This window comes from Dipodomys merriami, unplaced genomic scaffold (assembly GCF_024711535.1).
Source record: "Dipodomys merriami isolate MVZ:Mamm:240054 unplaced genomic scaffold, mDipMer1.0.p SCAF_15, whole genome shotgun sequence".
Taxonomy (NCBI): Eukaryota; Metazoa; Chordata; class Mammalia; order Rodentia; family Heteromyidae; genus Dipodomys; species Dipodomys merriami.
The window spans coordinates 32,233,102-32,248,359 of NW_027202826.1; the positions used below are offsets into that span (position 1 = coordinate 32,233,102).

The 15,258-nt window shown below is 41.1% G+C and overlaps 1 protein-coding gene across 1 annotated transcript in view; it reads right to left on the minus strand.

The window, feature by feature from the left end:
- Nucleotides 1–15,258, minus strand: part of Tnip3 (TNFAIP3 interacting protein 3) — an 86,392-nt gene that overhangs the window by 19,142 nt on the left and 51,992 nt on the right. Inside the window, exons 7-10 of the mRNA XM_070021989.1 lie at nucleotides 12,231–12,296; nucleotides 10,782–10,925; nucleotides 8,277–8,402; nucleotides 3,635–3,754 (exon numbers count right to left, since the gene is read on the minus strand). Coding sequence (XP_069878090.1) covers nucleotides 3,635–3,754; nucleotides 8,277–8,402; nucleotides 10,782–10,925; nucleotides 12,231–12,296 — 456 coding nt within the window. The remainder of the gene's footprint in view (nucleotides 1–3,634; nucleotides 3,755–8,276; nucleotides 8,403–10,781; nucleotides 10,926–12,230; nucleotides 12,297–15,258) is intronic.

The window sequence follows — 15,258 nt, forward strand, 5'->3', positions numbered from 1 at the left end:
GAAAAGTGATTAAACGTCTTCAAAAAAAAAAAAAGGCAAAACAAAAAAAAAAACCCTTATGTTCCTTATAATTGGCAATATTAATTGATAGCTTGGAGACTAGCAGGTAAATTTATGAAAACAACTAACACTTAAGAGAATTAAACAGTATTCCTATAAGCCTATGATTTAAATACGTCCTGATATTAAAACTTGGTAGCTAGATCTATGTTTGAGTCTAGCATACATTGGACAGCACACCGAATTTTGATGTGCCAGGTGCTAATGGCTCACACTTGTCATCTTATCTACTCAGGAGGGTGGGATCTGTTTGAAGCCAGTCTGGGCAGGCAGAAAAGTCCATGAGATTCTCATCTCCAATTAAAGCAAGAAGTGGAAGTGTGGCTCTAACAGTAGAACACCAGCCTTGAACAAAAACGCTAAACAAGATTGCAAGGCCCATTTGAGTTCAAGTCTCAGTACTAGTGCCACCAAACATTCTTCTCTCCCCTGAAAATAGAAGCACTTTAAATCAGCAATGATGGAGCAAAATGCAATAGGGAGAGAGAAGAAATTAAACACTCTCTGTATATCTTGAGATATGTGTATAGACTTATAAGTTAAGGCATTACTTAAAATTTTTTAATTAAAAATTTTTTAAACAGATACTTTTTAAATAGATATTTCAAAGAAACTACATGTAGGCATATGTATACATATATATACATGTACATATATACACGTTTATATAGTATATATACTATAAATGTGTTTTTATAAATTATAGATATGTAAATATATCCTCAATGTTAACTTTATATATATAAATAAATATATATAAATATATACATATATATTTATATATATATTTATATATATATATTGAGGATCAATTCCAGACCCAGCTAGATTAACGTCCTGTAAGCAATTAGCATGTACATGTATATTTATATATAAATATATATGAATATATTTATGTATATAAATTATGTATATAACTATATTTATATATAAATATAGTTATATACATATATATATATATTGAGGAGCAATTCCAGACCCAGCTAGACTAATGTCCTGTAAGCAATTAGCATGTACATGCGCATGTCCAGTGGGAAGGCCCATATGATCAGAATTAAGCACTCTAGAAATGTTGCTCCTTTAGTCAGGTAGGGGCCAAGATTCTCTGTTTCTTTGTACATGTAAAGTGTGACTGTTCCATAGAGTCCCAAGTGACATGACCTGGTATCTGATTAGCAACATGTCTGTTTAAACTGTGGGTGCAGAAAGTAAATAACAGAACCTCCAGGCTTTAAGGAGATGGATCTGGTGCGCTCTATGGAGACTGCACAGAACAGAAATGCCTGCTGGAGTTTGTGTCATACATGAGCCTGTCTGCTTCTCCATGGGTAGGTGCAACTCCCTCACAGGTGGAATCATCATGTGTGAGCAACAACAGATGCTACAAGCGGTGAACATAAACAGTGCCTTCCCCAAAGGAATCTTGGCTGGTATCAACAATGATTTAGGATTAGAGCATTTGAACAGAGTCTTAATAATCTAAATGCTACCCTTATTCTTCTCATTAGTTTACTTTTAAGCCATACATATACATATGATGAAATATATTCAACTGGGATAATGAGAAGAGAAAACTATCATCTAGTGTGCTGAATTGTTTAGATTTTAGAGATAGGCTGTTTCCTATTAAAGTCATGGCAATTTCATGAGTAGCAACAACAATAACTCAGTCACTCAGGATTTTCACATATGCATGGAGAATCTTTGTGCCTAGCACCAGTGGCTTATATAATCCTGCCTTCAAGAGGTACGGACAGGAGGATCACAGTTTGAGGCCAGCATGCACAACAAAGTTTGCCAGAATCTATCTTAACAGTAAAGACTAGGTTCTGTGTCATGTTCCTGTCATCCCAGCTACACCAGAAGCATAAAAATAGGAGACTATTGCCAGGCACTGGTGGCTCACACCTGTCATCCTAGCTACTGAGGAGGCTGAGATCTGAGGATCACAGTTCAAAGCCATGCTGGACAGAAAAGTCCATGAAACGCTTATCTCCAATTAACCACCATAAACCAGAGCACTTAAGCTCTGGCTCATGGGATAGAGCAATAGCCTTGAGCAAAAGAGCTCAGGTTCCCAGGCCCCAAGTTCAAGATCTATGACTGAAAAAAAAAAAAAAACAACCACTATAGGAGAATATCAATCCAGGCTGGTGTGGGCAAAAAGTAAAACCCTATCTCAAAAATAAGCACAGAAATGAACTCCAAGAAACGGAAACAAGAGGATTTTTAGTGTACTGTTCACAGATCTTTTTCCTGTTTTTTTTTTTTTCCTTTTATGTCACTGTTTTAGATTTCTGTAACCTTTGTCTTGTATGTAAGCTTACCTGATTTGGGAAGGGGAAGGAGAAACACAGAAATGGTGGGACAAAGGATGAATCAATTCAACTGTGGTACTCACTAGACACTAGGTTGGAAATGAACTATATAACTTGGCTAGGAAGGGTTCCAGAGGGCAGAAAACTGGGAGAAAATGGGAGAGGGGGGTGACACTGTTCAAAAGGAAATGTACTCATGCCCTGACTCATGTAACAACCTGTAAATCTTCTGTGCATCACTTTTAGAATAAAAAGTTTAAAAATAAATAAGCACAGCAATAAAGGCTGGCGATGTGGCTCAAAAGGTCTAGCCAGCATGAAACACTGACTTCAAACTCCAGTACTGGAAAACAAGATAGCATCACTCTTAACTGGTTGGTACTTACTCCAAGCCAAAGCATTCTTCAAATCACACCCAGGAACATAGAAGAAAAAAAGTATGATTCCCAGCCTTTGATCTAGTGACATCTTCTACCCCACTGTGAATAGACTACTGACAGCGTGTACTTCAGAGACCCTGATCCCTAGTTGCACCCTCCGCTTGTACATAGACTCTTACAGCTTTTGACCGAACCCACAGGAAACCAAATGGGGGTAGACACAGATGGCCCTTCTGCTCAGCAAACCCTAGCTTGCTTAAATGCATGCAGCAGCCAGCAGTCATGACTGCTCAGGGAATATGATCTACACAAAGCCTTCTCTTTCAACTGCCCCGGTGATTCAAACATGCCCCCATGTTTGGCTGCATGATATTGGGCAAATCAGGTAAGCCATTTGACTCCATTCCTTCTTTTATGAAATTATCAAAGTGAATTAGCTGATGTCTATTTTTCCTATCAAGCTTTAAATCTGGACACTTCTCACTCAAATGAGTATGAAAACCTTTGGCATGAGCCAGGCACTTGTCATTCTGTCTACTACTACATCCTGTCATCCTGGCTACTCAGGAAGCTGAGATGTGAAGATCTGCCAGCTCAGGCAGGAGAGTCAGTGAGACTCTTATTTCCAATTAACTACCAAAAGAGCCAGAAGTGGCGCTGTGGCTCAAAGTGGTAGAGCACTAGCTTTGAGCGAAAAGAGCTCAGCAACAGTGGCCAGGCCCTGAGTTCAAGCCCCAGGATCAGCACAACAAAGAAAAGAGAAGAAATCGTTTTCTATGGCATATTTTCAATAAAAAAGCATACACTCTTCTCCAAAGAAGCGTGAACAAGAGGTCCCAGCTCTCCCCTTGCTCACCATTCACTCCAGCTCCTCACCTGCTGCCTGAGGACTTCCATTTCTATCCTCAACTCTGAGTGGTTGCATTCCCCTTTGCCCAGCCTGGCACATTCCCAGGGAAGTGAAGAACTCTCGGTTTTCAAGACATCCTGAAGAACCTGTGGAGTAAGATAAGCATACTGTTGGTCTGAGATTTGCCATACCTCAAGCATTCCTCATAGCTACTGCTCTCATTTCCACTGCAACCACAGGCAGCATTTTGCTATGAAGGCTGCTTCCCAGCAGACTGCTCACTCTCTCCTCTCAGGTTTTCTGTATGTGCCTTTTTCAGAATCTGTCTTCTTTTCCCCTCTGATGATACTTCTATTGTTCAATCCTCATTAGTTTGAGAGCATGCTTGATGCTGTACGCCCTCCCCCTCCCCCAGCCAACTATGAAAAGTAAATTAATCTATTGTCTTTCTGTAGATTGTCTGCTTTGACCAAATATAGACTCCATCAGTGATGTTAAAACATTAAGAGGAAACACATCCATCCTGGGCACTGGCTCTGGAAATTCTGAACCAGGACAACTGAAGGTGAGGTCCAAGGATACTTCTTGTTGTTCATTTTGTTTTGTTTTGTTTTGTGCCTGTGCTGGGGCTTGAACTCAGGACCTGGATGCTGTCCCTGAGCTTCTTTTGCTCAAGGCTAGTGCTCTACCACTTGAGTGACAACACCACTTTTAGATTTTTTGGTAGTTAATTGAAGTAGGACTCTCACAGACATTCCTGACCCAGGTGATTTCAAATCTCAGCTTCCTGAGTAGCTAGAATAACAGATGTGAGCCACTGGCACCTTGCTCAAAATGCTTTTTGAATATCACAGCATGTCTCCAAGGAGACAGAAGAATTCCTCAGACAAGGATCACATGTGGACCACTGTCTCACAGACTGCAAAACCTGCTCTTCTGTTCTGTTCTCCTTCAGCAAATCAAGCCAAAGCCTACCACAGCCATTCACCTTCTGTTAAAATATCCACTGGGTGCTGTGGGGCATGCCTGTAATCCTAGATGCTCAGGAGATCGAGATCTGATGATTGTGGCTCAAAGTCCATGAGACTTGTATGTTCAATTAACTACCAAAAAAAAAAAAAGAGCCAGAAGTGGAACTGGATGGCTCAAGTGGTAGAATACTAATTTTGAGCAAAAAAGTTCAGAGTTTTGACACCCAGGCCGTGAGTTCAATCTCCAGGACTGACATACACACAAAACATCCAGAATTCACTGGGTTGTTCCTAGATTCAGTAATGTGTACTAGCCAGAGAGGAGAAGGAAAGCAAATAAGAGATAATGAAATATATTTACTGACAAGATTATCATCCTTACTCTCTAACTTGGGATGCTCACACATAGCTCACACTTAGTGTAAAAGGCACTGTCTCTTATTTGAAGCCCTTTATCTCACAACGAGCTCAATAAAAATGAATTTAAAACATCATGATAGTCATCTCCTCATGTGGCCATTTTAACTATTTGCTCATTAGTCAAGTAAATCTTCTGAACAAATAGAAAAATTTTTTCAGAGCTCTGAGAATTCACTTTTTGTGTGTTTTGAGGAACTTCGGTGGTGTGTGTTGGTTGTCTGCTGTCACCCTCCTGCATGTGTAAGCATCTAGTCATAAAGGCAGGAGAGAGAAGGCAGGTTTGAGGCCTGAGGAGGAGTGGTTAGTGGAAGGCTGGGCATTTCCTGATGGATGTTCTTGTAATATGCATGTGCTGCCTAGCTTGACATGAATTTCATTTTTCAGAGTAGTGTATGAGAAATACAAACTGTTTTCTTGCTCAAGTATTGGATGTTGGTATAATTTGGGGAACGGAAGGGAAAAAACAAATTGTTTAAATAGGGATACAGGTTCACCCATTGCAACAATGAGATGTATAAGACACTATGTGGGGCGGGGGGAAGGGATGGTAGGGGAAAAACAAAGGAGGAGGCAACAATACTTGATAAGAAATGTACTCATTACCTTGCTCATGTGATTGTAACTCCTCTGAACAGTATTTTCACAATAAAAAAAACTTATTATAAAAAAAAAAGCGAAGTGGCCACTGGCAAAACTTCAGTCAAAGAACTGATAAAAAAAAAAAAAAATAGAAAGAAACAAGCCAGGCATCAGCAGCTCAACGCCTGTAATCCTAGCTACTTAGAACTTTTAGAACTGAGGAGAGAGGTTCAGAGTCAGCCTGGGCAGAAAAATCCCCAAGACTCTTATCCCTCATTGGCCAGTAAAAAAATTGGAAGTGAGGCTGAGGCTCAAATAGTAGAGTTTCAGCCTTAAGTGGGAAAGCCAAGCCAGAATGTAAGGCTCTGAGTTCAAACTCCGGTACTGGCACAGAAAAAAAAAAAAGCACTAAAAATTGTTTAATAATGTATGTTTAACAGAATTCTTTTAGGGTGCTGAGGTTCAAATTGAGAGCCCCATGCTCTACTGTTTGAATCTATGTATAGCTACATTGTTCCAGGAAATGTCAGAAGAGTTCACATGTTTCAGATGTGTGAATAATGGTAGGAAGAATCTAGGATGGGTTGACTCACCATGAACAACAGCAAGCAAATATGATGGTCCCATATTGTATACCTATGACTGGGCTATTTCTATAGATCTGGTTATTTTCATTTCCTGGCCTACCTTAATCCTATTCCAAAATATTTCCAATGAGTCATAAATGAAAGGTGAGCCTAGCAAACAATTATCCCATCAAGGGGTTTTCTAACTTCCTTGTAACTTGTTCTAGAATATTCATTTCTTAGCACAAACATCCTACAGAGATCTACCCATCCCACAGTGGTGAGCTGTCAGGCAAGGCAAGTTGACTACGCCCCGAATGTCTCTGGCTGACCTGTCCCAAGCAGATCTTATCACTCTAGCTAAACATCAGGGTTCTCTGTAAGAATTTGATATAGACAAAAAATCCTTTGGGATGGGTGCTGGTAGTTCACTTCTGTAATCCTAGCTAAATCGGGAGGTTGAGATCTGAGGGTTGTAGTTCTAAGCTAGCCCAAGCAGGGAAGTCTGTATGACTCTTATCTTCCATCTACTTAAAGAAAAGCCATGATTATCTATGGCTCAAGTGGTAAAGCACTAGCCTTGAGCAAAAATGTTCAGGGATGTGACCAGATTCTGACCTGGCCCTAGGACCAACAACAAAAACAACAAAACTCTTGCATACTCTTCAAAGCAACTAAATTGAATTGAGTACACATAGTAATGTGGATTTCTGAAAACCATGTGTTAATTACTTTGATCACATGTAACCATTTCAAATAAGAGAATGAATGGGTCAATGGGCAGACGCGGTGTATCAATGGGTTAAGTTCCGAATTGTACATTGAGAGAGCTAGCACATGTTCAGCCATCCAAACTGACATAGTAACCTCTATTTATCACAGGAGTAAAAGAGGCAAAAGTATTTAATTGTAAAATCCAAGAACAATAATATCTTATATTTCATTAGGTATTGATGTATATGAGAAAGGCCTCTTTCACAACTTAATACTTTTTTCTTTTTTATTCTGGACTTGAACCTTGGGATTGGGTGCTGCTGTCCCCAGGCTTCTTTTGCTTAAGGCTAGTGTTCTACCACTTGAGTTGCAGCTCTACTTCCTGCTGTTTTTTATGGGGGGGAGGGGTAGGCTTATTGAAGATAAGAGTCTCATGAACTTTTCTGCCCAGGCTGGCTTCGAACTGTGATTCTCAGATCTTAGCCTCCAGAGTAGCCAGTGTTACAGGCATGAACCACTGAAACCCACTATTTTTCTGATTTTTAGAGACATTTTCATGAGTTCCTATATGTATTGTGGGTTCTAGACACTATGTCTACAGTGTGGAAGTTTCCAGAATGAACAAATCCCACCCTCAGAGAGCTTGCCATCGAGTGAAAGATAGAAAACGGATCAGATAATGAATAAAATATATTGCATATTAAGTTCTAATAAGGTTACATGACAGTAAAGTACGTACTTTTAGTTAGCTAGGAAAGTCTTTGAGAAAATGACATTTTACTCAAGCTAACTTTTTTCACTGAGATTTGGGGGATTAATAAATTATAAAATTGCTGCTTCTCGGTTTCTTTTAAAAGTTCTGTGAACTATAAATGCAGATGCCACAAAAATAAAATGTTCAAATTGACACGAGTTCAATGAGAAAATACAAAAGCTTTTGAATGTTCTAAATATCAAGTCCTTCCTCATGTCTATATGTAGGGAACGTAAGCAAGCAATGAAGGAAGGAAGGAGAAAGGGAGAAGGGGGAAGAAAGGAAGGAGGAAAAGCAAGTGAGGGAAGGAAGGAAGGAAGGAAGGAAGGAAGGAAGGAAGGAAGGAAGGAAGGAAGGAAGGAAGGAAGGAAGGAGGGAGGGAGGGAGGGAGGGAGGGAAGGAGGGAGGAAGGGAGGGAAGAAGGGAGGGAAGAAGGGAGGGAAAAGAATGGGTAAGAGAAGAAAGGTAGATCTTACTATCTTCTATAACTTTTCTGTAATTTCTCTTTCTGTGTGTGGTGATCCAATGCAGGATCATGAATTTCCTAAAAGATAAGCTATAGAGCATAGTGGTTTGCAAGGCATGGAGAATGTCCTGCTGAGCCTGAGCTGTGATCTCTCATTGCTACACTACCCTGGCCCCGGCCCTCAGCTTGCTCTGGTACCTTGTTGAGGCGTTGAATTTCACTCTCATAATGCTCCTTCGTCTTATTTGCCAACATGTTTTTTTCCCTCAAAAGCTTGTTCTCTTTCTTCAGTTCTTGTAATTCTTCATTTACTCTCTCATTTTCCTTCAGAAGTAAAGAAACAAGAAAACAAGACCAAAATCAATCAAGTCAAAGATGAGGTAGAAGCCCTGCTCCATCCACAATTGCTGGCAGTTTTGTACCTCCAACATACAACACAAACAGAGCTACAACATTTTCTCCTAACATCTTATTTAAGCAATGTTGTTTGGGTGGAAGAAAGAATTAAGACTGAAGTAGCTGTCCTTTACCAAAACTTGGTGCTGCTTTGAACTCCAGAGAAATCAAGAAATCAAGATTCCCCAATAGTCATTTTTACTGGTCAAATAAAGGAGTAGGCAAGATAATATAATCTGTCACCCTTTCATTTTATATAGCAGACAGTAAGGTTTTTCGGAAGAAATTGGATTTGTAATGAGAATTCAGTCTAAGTAGACAACTCAAGATGAGATGTATATGTTAAGTGAGACGTATACATAAGTGGTAGTTAGTGGTAAGTATTTCCCAGTGCAATTATTACATCACAAGAAATCTGGGCAAGTTATTTTTTTTGAAAAGTAGAAACATTTCTGTGTGCTCTTATATAAACACAATAGAGTTTTTATACTTGGAAAATGAGCTTTTGCTACTTCAGAGTAATTGAAGAAAGAAATTCAGCTAGGAAATGGTCCCTACTGCATGAAAGGAAAATTACTAAAATCTCTATACAGGGTGTGATTGGAAATAGAATGGGTTTTTATAGGACAGAAAAGAGTGCTAAATCCAGTTTTCCCCATTGATTTTTGAAAGCAGAAAAAGAGCCTGGCTGTGTAATCAGGGCAAAAGATTCTGCATCTCACACCATGGCCCTGAGTAGTGCTGTGTGCAGGCCCCTAGACATTGTCATCACCATGGCCCTGAGCAGTCCTGGGTGCAGGCCCCTGGGTATCTTACACCATGGCCTTGAGCAGTTTTGTGTGTAGATCCCAAGACATCACATCACCATGGCCTGGAGCAGTCCCGTGTGCAGACCCCTCGACATTGAATCACCACAGCCTAGAGCACTCACACATCTGTGCCACTAGGCATCACGTCATGGCCCATTGTCCCTGGAAGACTTGCACGTGAAAAGCAAGCTGATTGGATCCTAGAGGTGTGTGGCAGAATGGGCACCCAATTAGAGGGGATAAAGGACACACAGGAGCTTGGCGAGGCTGCTCTGATTGGGTCTGGGGTCTGCTTATGGCTACAGGCTGTCCAATGATCTTGAGAGTCACATAGCTCTTTGTCCTGGAGAAACAAACCTTTTTAACCCTGAACAATTCTCCTCTGGGACTTCTTTCTAGCCAAAGCACTGCGTTCATCAATACATCTTTGCCACTTTACTTCTCCCTCTGTGTCTGTGTACTCATTGAGATCGCAGAGACAAAGAATTTGATCTAGATGTTGCATGTTTTTTTTTTTTCAGTATCATTGTGACAATGACACTCAACAGGTTAGGAAATCCTGGACTGCCATCCACCTTGCTTCTGGTCCTTACCTGAAGATTTGTGCATGTTTTAAAATAGTGTCAGTGCTTTATGATATGGGTAGTAACTAACCCTCAGGATATTTTGACTTGTTTCTTACTATACCTAAGGAAAAGAGGGTAATTAGAGCTTCATATTTGTCTACGGGATCCATGAAGTCCAATAGCTGAAAGCAAAACCAGGAAGAAAAAGCAATCTGTCTTAGAGCTGAGAGCCAGTGACTCATGCCTTTAATCCTAGCCACTCAGAATGCTGAGATCTGAGGATAGAAGTTCTAAGTCAGTGCTGGTAGAAAAGTCTGTGAGAATCTTAGAATTTTATCTCCAATCAAACACCCCACACCCCCAGGAAAATAAAAAGCTGGATGTGGAGCTGTGGCTCAAGTGATCAAGTACTAGCTTTGAAACTAAAAGATCACGGAAAGTGCCCAGGCCCTGAGTTCAAGTCCAGGACACACACACACACACACACACACACACACACACACACACACATACACACACACACACACAGACGTAGATCAATGTGAGCGTTCTTGCCTCACAGGTGTAAGGCCTTGTGTTCCAATTCCAACAATGCAACAGCCAGCACAGATATGAGGTCCTGGAACCGAAAGAGCTACTGCCTAAATACGAGGCATTATGATGTCCACCCACAGTATGTGAATGAAACAAAGGCGGGAATCGCGTTTGTCCTAGGCTGACATGACCACCATATCCCTGGGTCCCTTCTCTTCCCTGCCTATTCATGCAACCAAGCAAGAGGAAATGTGTTGGACACCCCCTCCTGTCTGCTTCAGAGATCGAACACCACTTTATTTGGGGTCCACTCACCCCGGCTAGCAGATGTGGATCCAGATGTGCACTCAGACAGGAAGTTCCCCACCCTGCCACTCCTGGGCTCCGGGCCCACCCACCTTTTCCTGAGGCCTTGGGTAGGGCTGCAAGCCATGCTGCGGGTCCTCCTGCAGGCCCCCCTTTTGCTGACTCTGGGGGCGCTCCTTCTCCAGTGTGCCCAGCAGTTTCTCAGCAGTGGCCAGCTTCACTCTCAGCTCTGAGACCTGAGGAAAGTCATCAAAACCAGGGCCAGGCATGGCTACAGGCCTTGGGGTTCCTCCAGGACCCACACTGTGGGGAAGAGTTGCCCTCACCCAGAACCGGCTGTAATCCTAGCTCTAGCTCTGATTTGAGGATCAGAGTTCAAAGCTAGCCTAGGCAGGAAAGTCAACGGGTGAGACTCTTGTGTCCCGTTGACCACTACAAAGCTGGCAGTAGAAGTGTGGCTCAAAGGATAGAGTGCTAGTGTTGATTGCAAAAAGAAGGGGGGAGGCGGAGGGGGGAAGGGGGAGAGGATAATAAGCTTCTTGACAGATCATATGCCTTCCAGAGATGAGGGGTGAGCCCCATTTTTCCTGAGCTTTCAATGTTTAGTGTGTGTGTGTGTGTGTGTGTGTGTGTGTGTGTGTGTGTGTGAGAGAGAGAGAGAGAGAGAGAGAGAGAGAGAGAGAGAGAGAGAGAGAGAGAGAGAGATTTTGTTCATTTCATCTGTTTGTTTTGGAGACAGGAGACAGAAGTGCTTCACTCTGTAGTCTAGGCTAGCCTGGAATTTTAGATTCTCCTGCCTCAGCCTCCTGAGTGCTTGAATTACAGGTATGTTCTACAGGTGTTTATTTTATTATCTATGGAAAAATACCTGATGTTAAACAATTAAAACATTAGAGATAGAGTCTTGAGGAAATCAGCATGAACTTTAAACTCTCCCAATCTCAGCCTGTGTATTTATGGCTTCTAGTAACAAAGGAGAGACTATGACATTCTGTGAGAAGGAAAATGTGCACAACTCGTGAGATATTGCCACAGGCAGTTTACATTTTAATACCTTCCTTCAGATATGCTCAAAACAATGCTCTGACACTGTAAATCTTGTGTGTGTGTGTATGTGTGTGTGTGTGTGTGTGTGTGTGTGTGTGTGTGTGTGTGCACGCGTGCGTGCATGCATGCATGCTAGCACTGTTCCTGGAAATTGAATTCAGGGCCTGGGCACTGTCCATGAACTTCTTTTCCTCAAGGCTAGCATTCTTCTACTTGAGCCACAACTCCACTTCTGGCTTTTTTTCTGGGAGGAAGGGGAGATCAGAGTCTCACGGACTTTCCTGCCCAGGCTGATTTCAAGTGGTGAGCCTCAGATCTCTGCCTCCTCAGTAGCTAAGACTGTTTGTAAATCTTGAGCAAAGAAGCTGGTTAGTCGCTCAGCACTGCCTTCCCTCATTTGTGCATATGTAACCACTCACAGAATCTCTCTGCCGCAGAAAGCCAGGTGAACCTTCACATACTTGGCCCCACCAAGATGAAGTAGAGACACTTACCTTTCTCTCATAAAGATCTTTCATACTTCTAAATTGTTTATCCCACTGCTGATTAACTTCCAGGAGCTGAAATGGTTAAAATTTGGTGAGTCAAGAAAGGATTTCTGGAGATCTGTACCTTCAGGCAACATGAAATCATTGTTTGAGGTTGCTGTAATTCTGGAAGCTATAGGTGAAGAAGATATTCTTCCTGCAAATTCTGAGGGATCTGGGATGATTTAATTATGTGAAACTTCACTGTGCCAAGACTAGTTCACTTGTGTAAAACTAGTAAACTATTGAGTCTTAGTTATAGCTACATGTCAGCTAGATAGGTACTAGCAACTTTTCTTAGCTATTTGATTTTTAATCTAATTTGTGTAATTTTTTTTTGGTCAGTCATGGGGCCTGAACTCTGGGCCTGGGCACTGTCCCTCAGCTCTTCAGCTCAAGGCTAATGCTTTACTACTTGAGCCACAGCACCATTTCTGGCTTTTTCTGCTTATGTGGTGCTGAGGAATCAAACCCGGGCCTCATGCATATAAGGCAAGCATTCTACCACTGAGCCACCTCCCCAGCCTTATTTGTGTAATTTTAAACTATCAGAGTCTGGTTTTTAGAAAGTACTGCAAGTATTGTTATATTGGGGGAAATGTATTAATGAATGAGAGCTGTTTCTCAAACTATTTCTATTAAAACCTAGACAGATAATCACTTACTTCTGTTAGGATTATGCTCACCTTTAGTCCTCAGCTCCACTCAGACTTGTACGCCCTCCTATTCCTGGAGTTCCCTCCATACAGCTGGCTCCTCCCTTTCTCCGCCCAGACCCACCTGAACTCCCATCTGCCTCACTTCCTGTCCACCAGACCCTGCTGCTACTTGGATGGAGGCCATGTGCTCCTCTAATAAACCTCATAATAATCTTTCTCCTGTGCCTGCCTGCCTCTGTGTGGTCCCCTGGGATGGATGTGTGGGATCCTCTTTCAACTTCCAATAATGTGCTTTAAAAAGTTCATACCTTATGATGAGTGAATGTAATCACAATATTCAATGTATGTATGTGAAAATGGAATCAGATAAATTAAGGGGATGGGCGAGGTTGGGAGAGAGGGGGGAGAATGATGGAAGGGGTGACATTAATCAAGATGCATTGTACTCATAAACTGAAATGTTGAATTGAAACCCCTTTGCAGAAGTACTTAAAGATAAGAAAAATAAATAAAATTTAAAAATTAACACATTATTAGTATTATATCAACAGATAATATCATCTTTTTGAAAATATAGATTTTCAAAGGATTATACCTTTGTCACAAGACAAATACTTAGGAATATTTAGGCTATCCACTGTAAACGGAATATTTAGACTAGACACTTTAAGCATTTTTAAACTACCTACTAATCAGAAGAAAGGAACAACACTATGATCTGTGTGTTAGTTTTCCTCTAAAGGGAAGCTTATAGTTTTCTACATTCATGGAAATTCCAACACTTACTAGTAAGGGCCAGACACCTAGGAGAAAATCACAAAGATCAAGAAAACTGTCTTCTAATTGCTGAGCAATAAATAGAGTGCAGTTATTAGGTAATGGGTTATTTAGCAGCAGAAGGCTACCTAATATTATATAAATATAACTTCTAGGGATTAACATTTTTATGCACTGTTACAGCTCTACTTAGTGCAATGGTTTTCCAAAAGGTGCTATATTTCATGCCAGATCAAATACAGCAGAAGCTTCACAGAAGAGAATGTGAAGGACACAGTGCTTAGGTGGGTTAGACAAGGAATTGCACAAAGAATGGAATATATGGAGTAAAAATATTGCTATTCTTTCACCTGCTGCTGTCCAGAGCATGAAGAGGCTCTAACATCCATTATGCTCAGAAAATCAAGCCAGTAAAATTCACAGTTTCTGTTTATTCCCAGTAATATTTTAGAAACCACTTTTTGTTTTGTTTTTGTTTTTGCTTTGGTGCCAGTCCTGGGACTTAAACTCAGGTCCTGGGTGCAGTTCTTGAGCTCTTTTTGTTCAAGGCTAGCACTTTACTACTTAAACCATAGCTCCATTTCTGGCTTTTTTTGGTGGTCTATTGGAGATAAGTCTCATGGCCTTTTCTTTATGGGCTGATTTGAACAATGATCCTAGGACTGTGGGAGTGAACACCTAGAGTTTTTATTTTTTAATTTTTATTCTTATTTATGTATTTATTTATTTACTTTTGTCAGTCGTGAGGCTTGAATTCAGGGCCTGGGCACTGTCCCTAAGCTTTTTCTCTCAAGGCTAGCACTCTACCACTTTGAGCTACAATGCCACTTGCAATTTTCTGGTGGTTAATTGGGGATAAAAGTCTCATAGATTTTTCTACCTGAGCTAGCTTCAAAGTACAATCCTCAGATCTCAGCCTCCTGAGTAGCTAGAATGACAGGCATGAGCCACCAGCCAACCCCCACCCCCACTCTGGCTTATATTTTTATTTCTTTTTTTTTCATGTTTTTTTTCGTCTTTGTTTTTGTTTTTTGTGGGTCGTGGGACTTGAACTCTGGTCCTGGGTGCTGTCCTTCAGCTCTTCAGCTCAAGGCAAGCGCTCTACCACTTGAGCCACAGTGCCACTTCCGGTTTTCTAGTGGCTTACTAGAGATAAGAGTCTCATGGACTTTCCTGCCTGGGCTGGCTTTGAACCCCAGTCTTCACATCTCAGCCTCCTGAGTAGCTAGGATTACAGGTGTGAGCCACCGTTGCCCGGCTTTTCTTTTAAATTTTTATGACCACATTCCTTAACCCCTATGTGTTTGGATACACATTAGCAAAGTCTAGCTCCAGAATCAACTCCAGAAAGCCTCTAAGAGTTTGAGTCTTAAGGAATGTCAATTGTCAAGACATACAAGGACCCAAGGCTAAGCTCACAGAGTTTTTTGGAGAACTCACGGAGGTTTGGGGAAATTTAGGATTATAGTTACCAGATTTAGGACTCTTGTCAGTTTTTTCATTTATTCTTACACAAACAATGACTTTTTAAAAAGGGATTTGCTCTCAAAATAATGAAG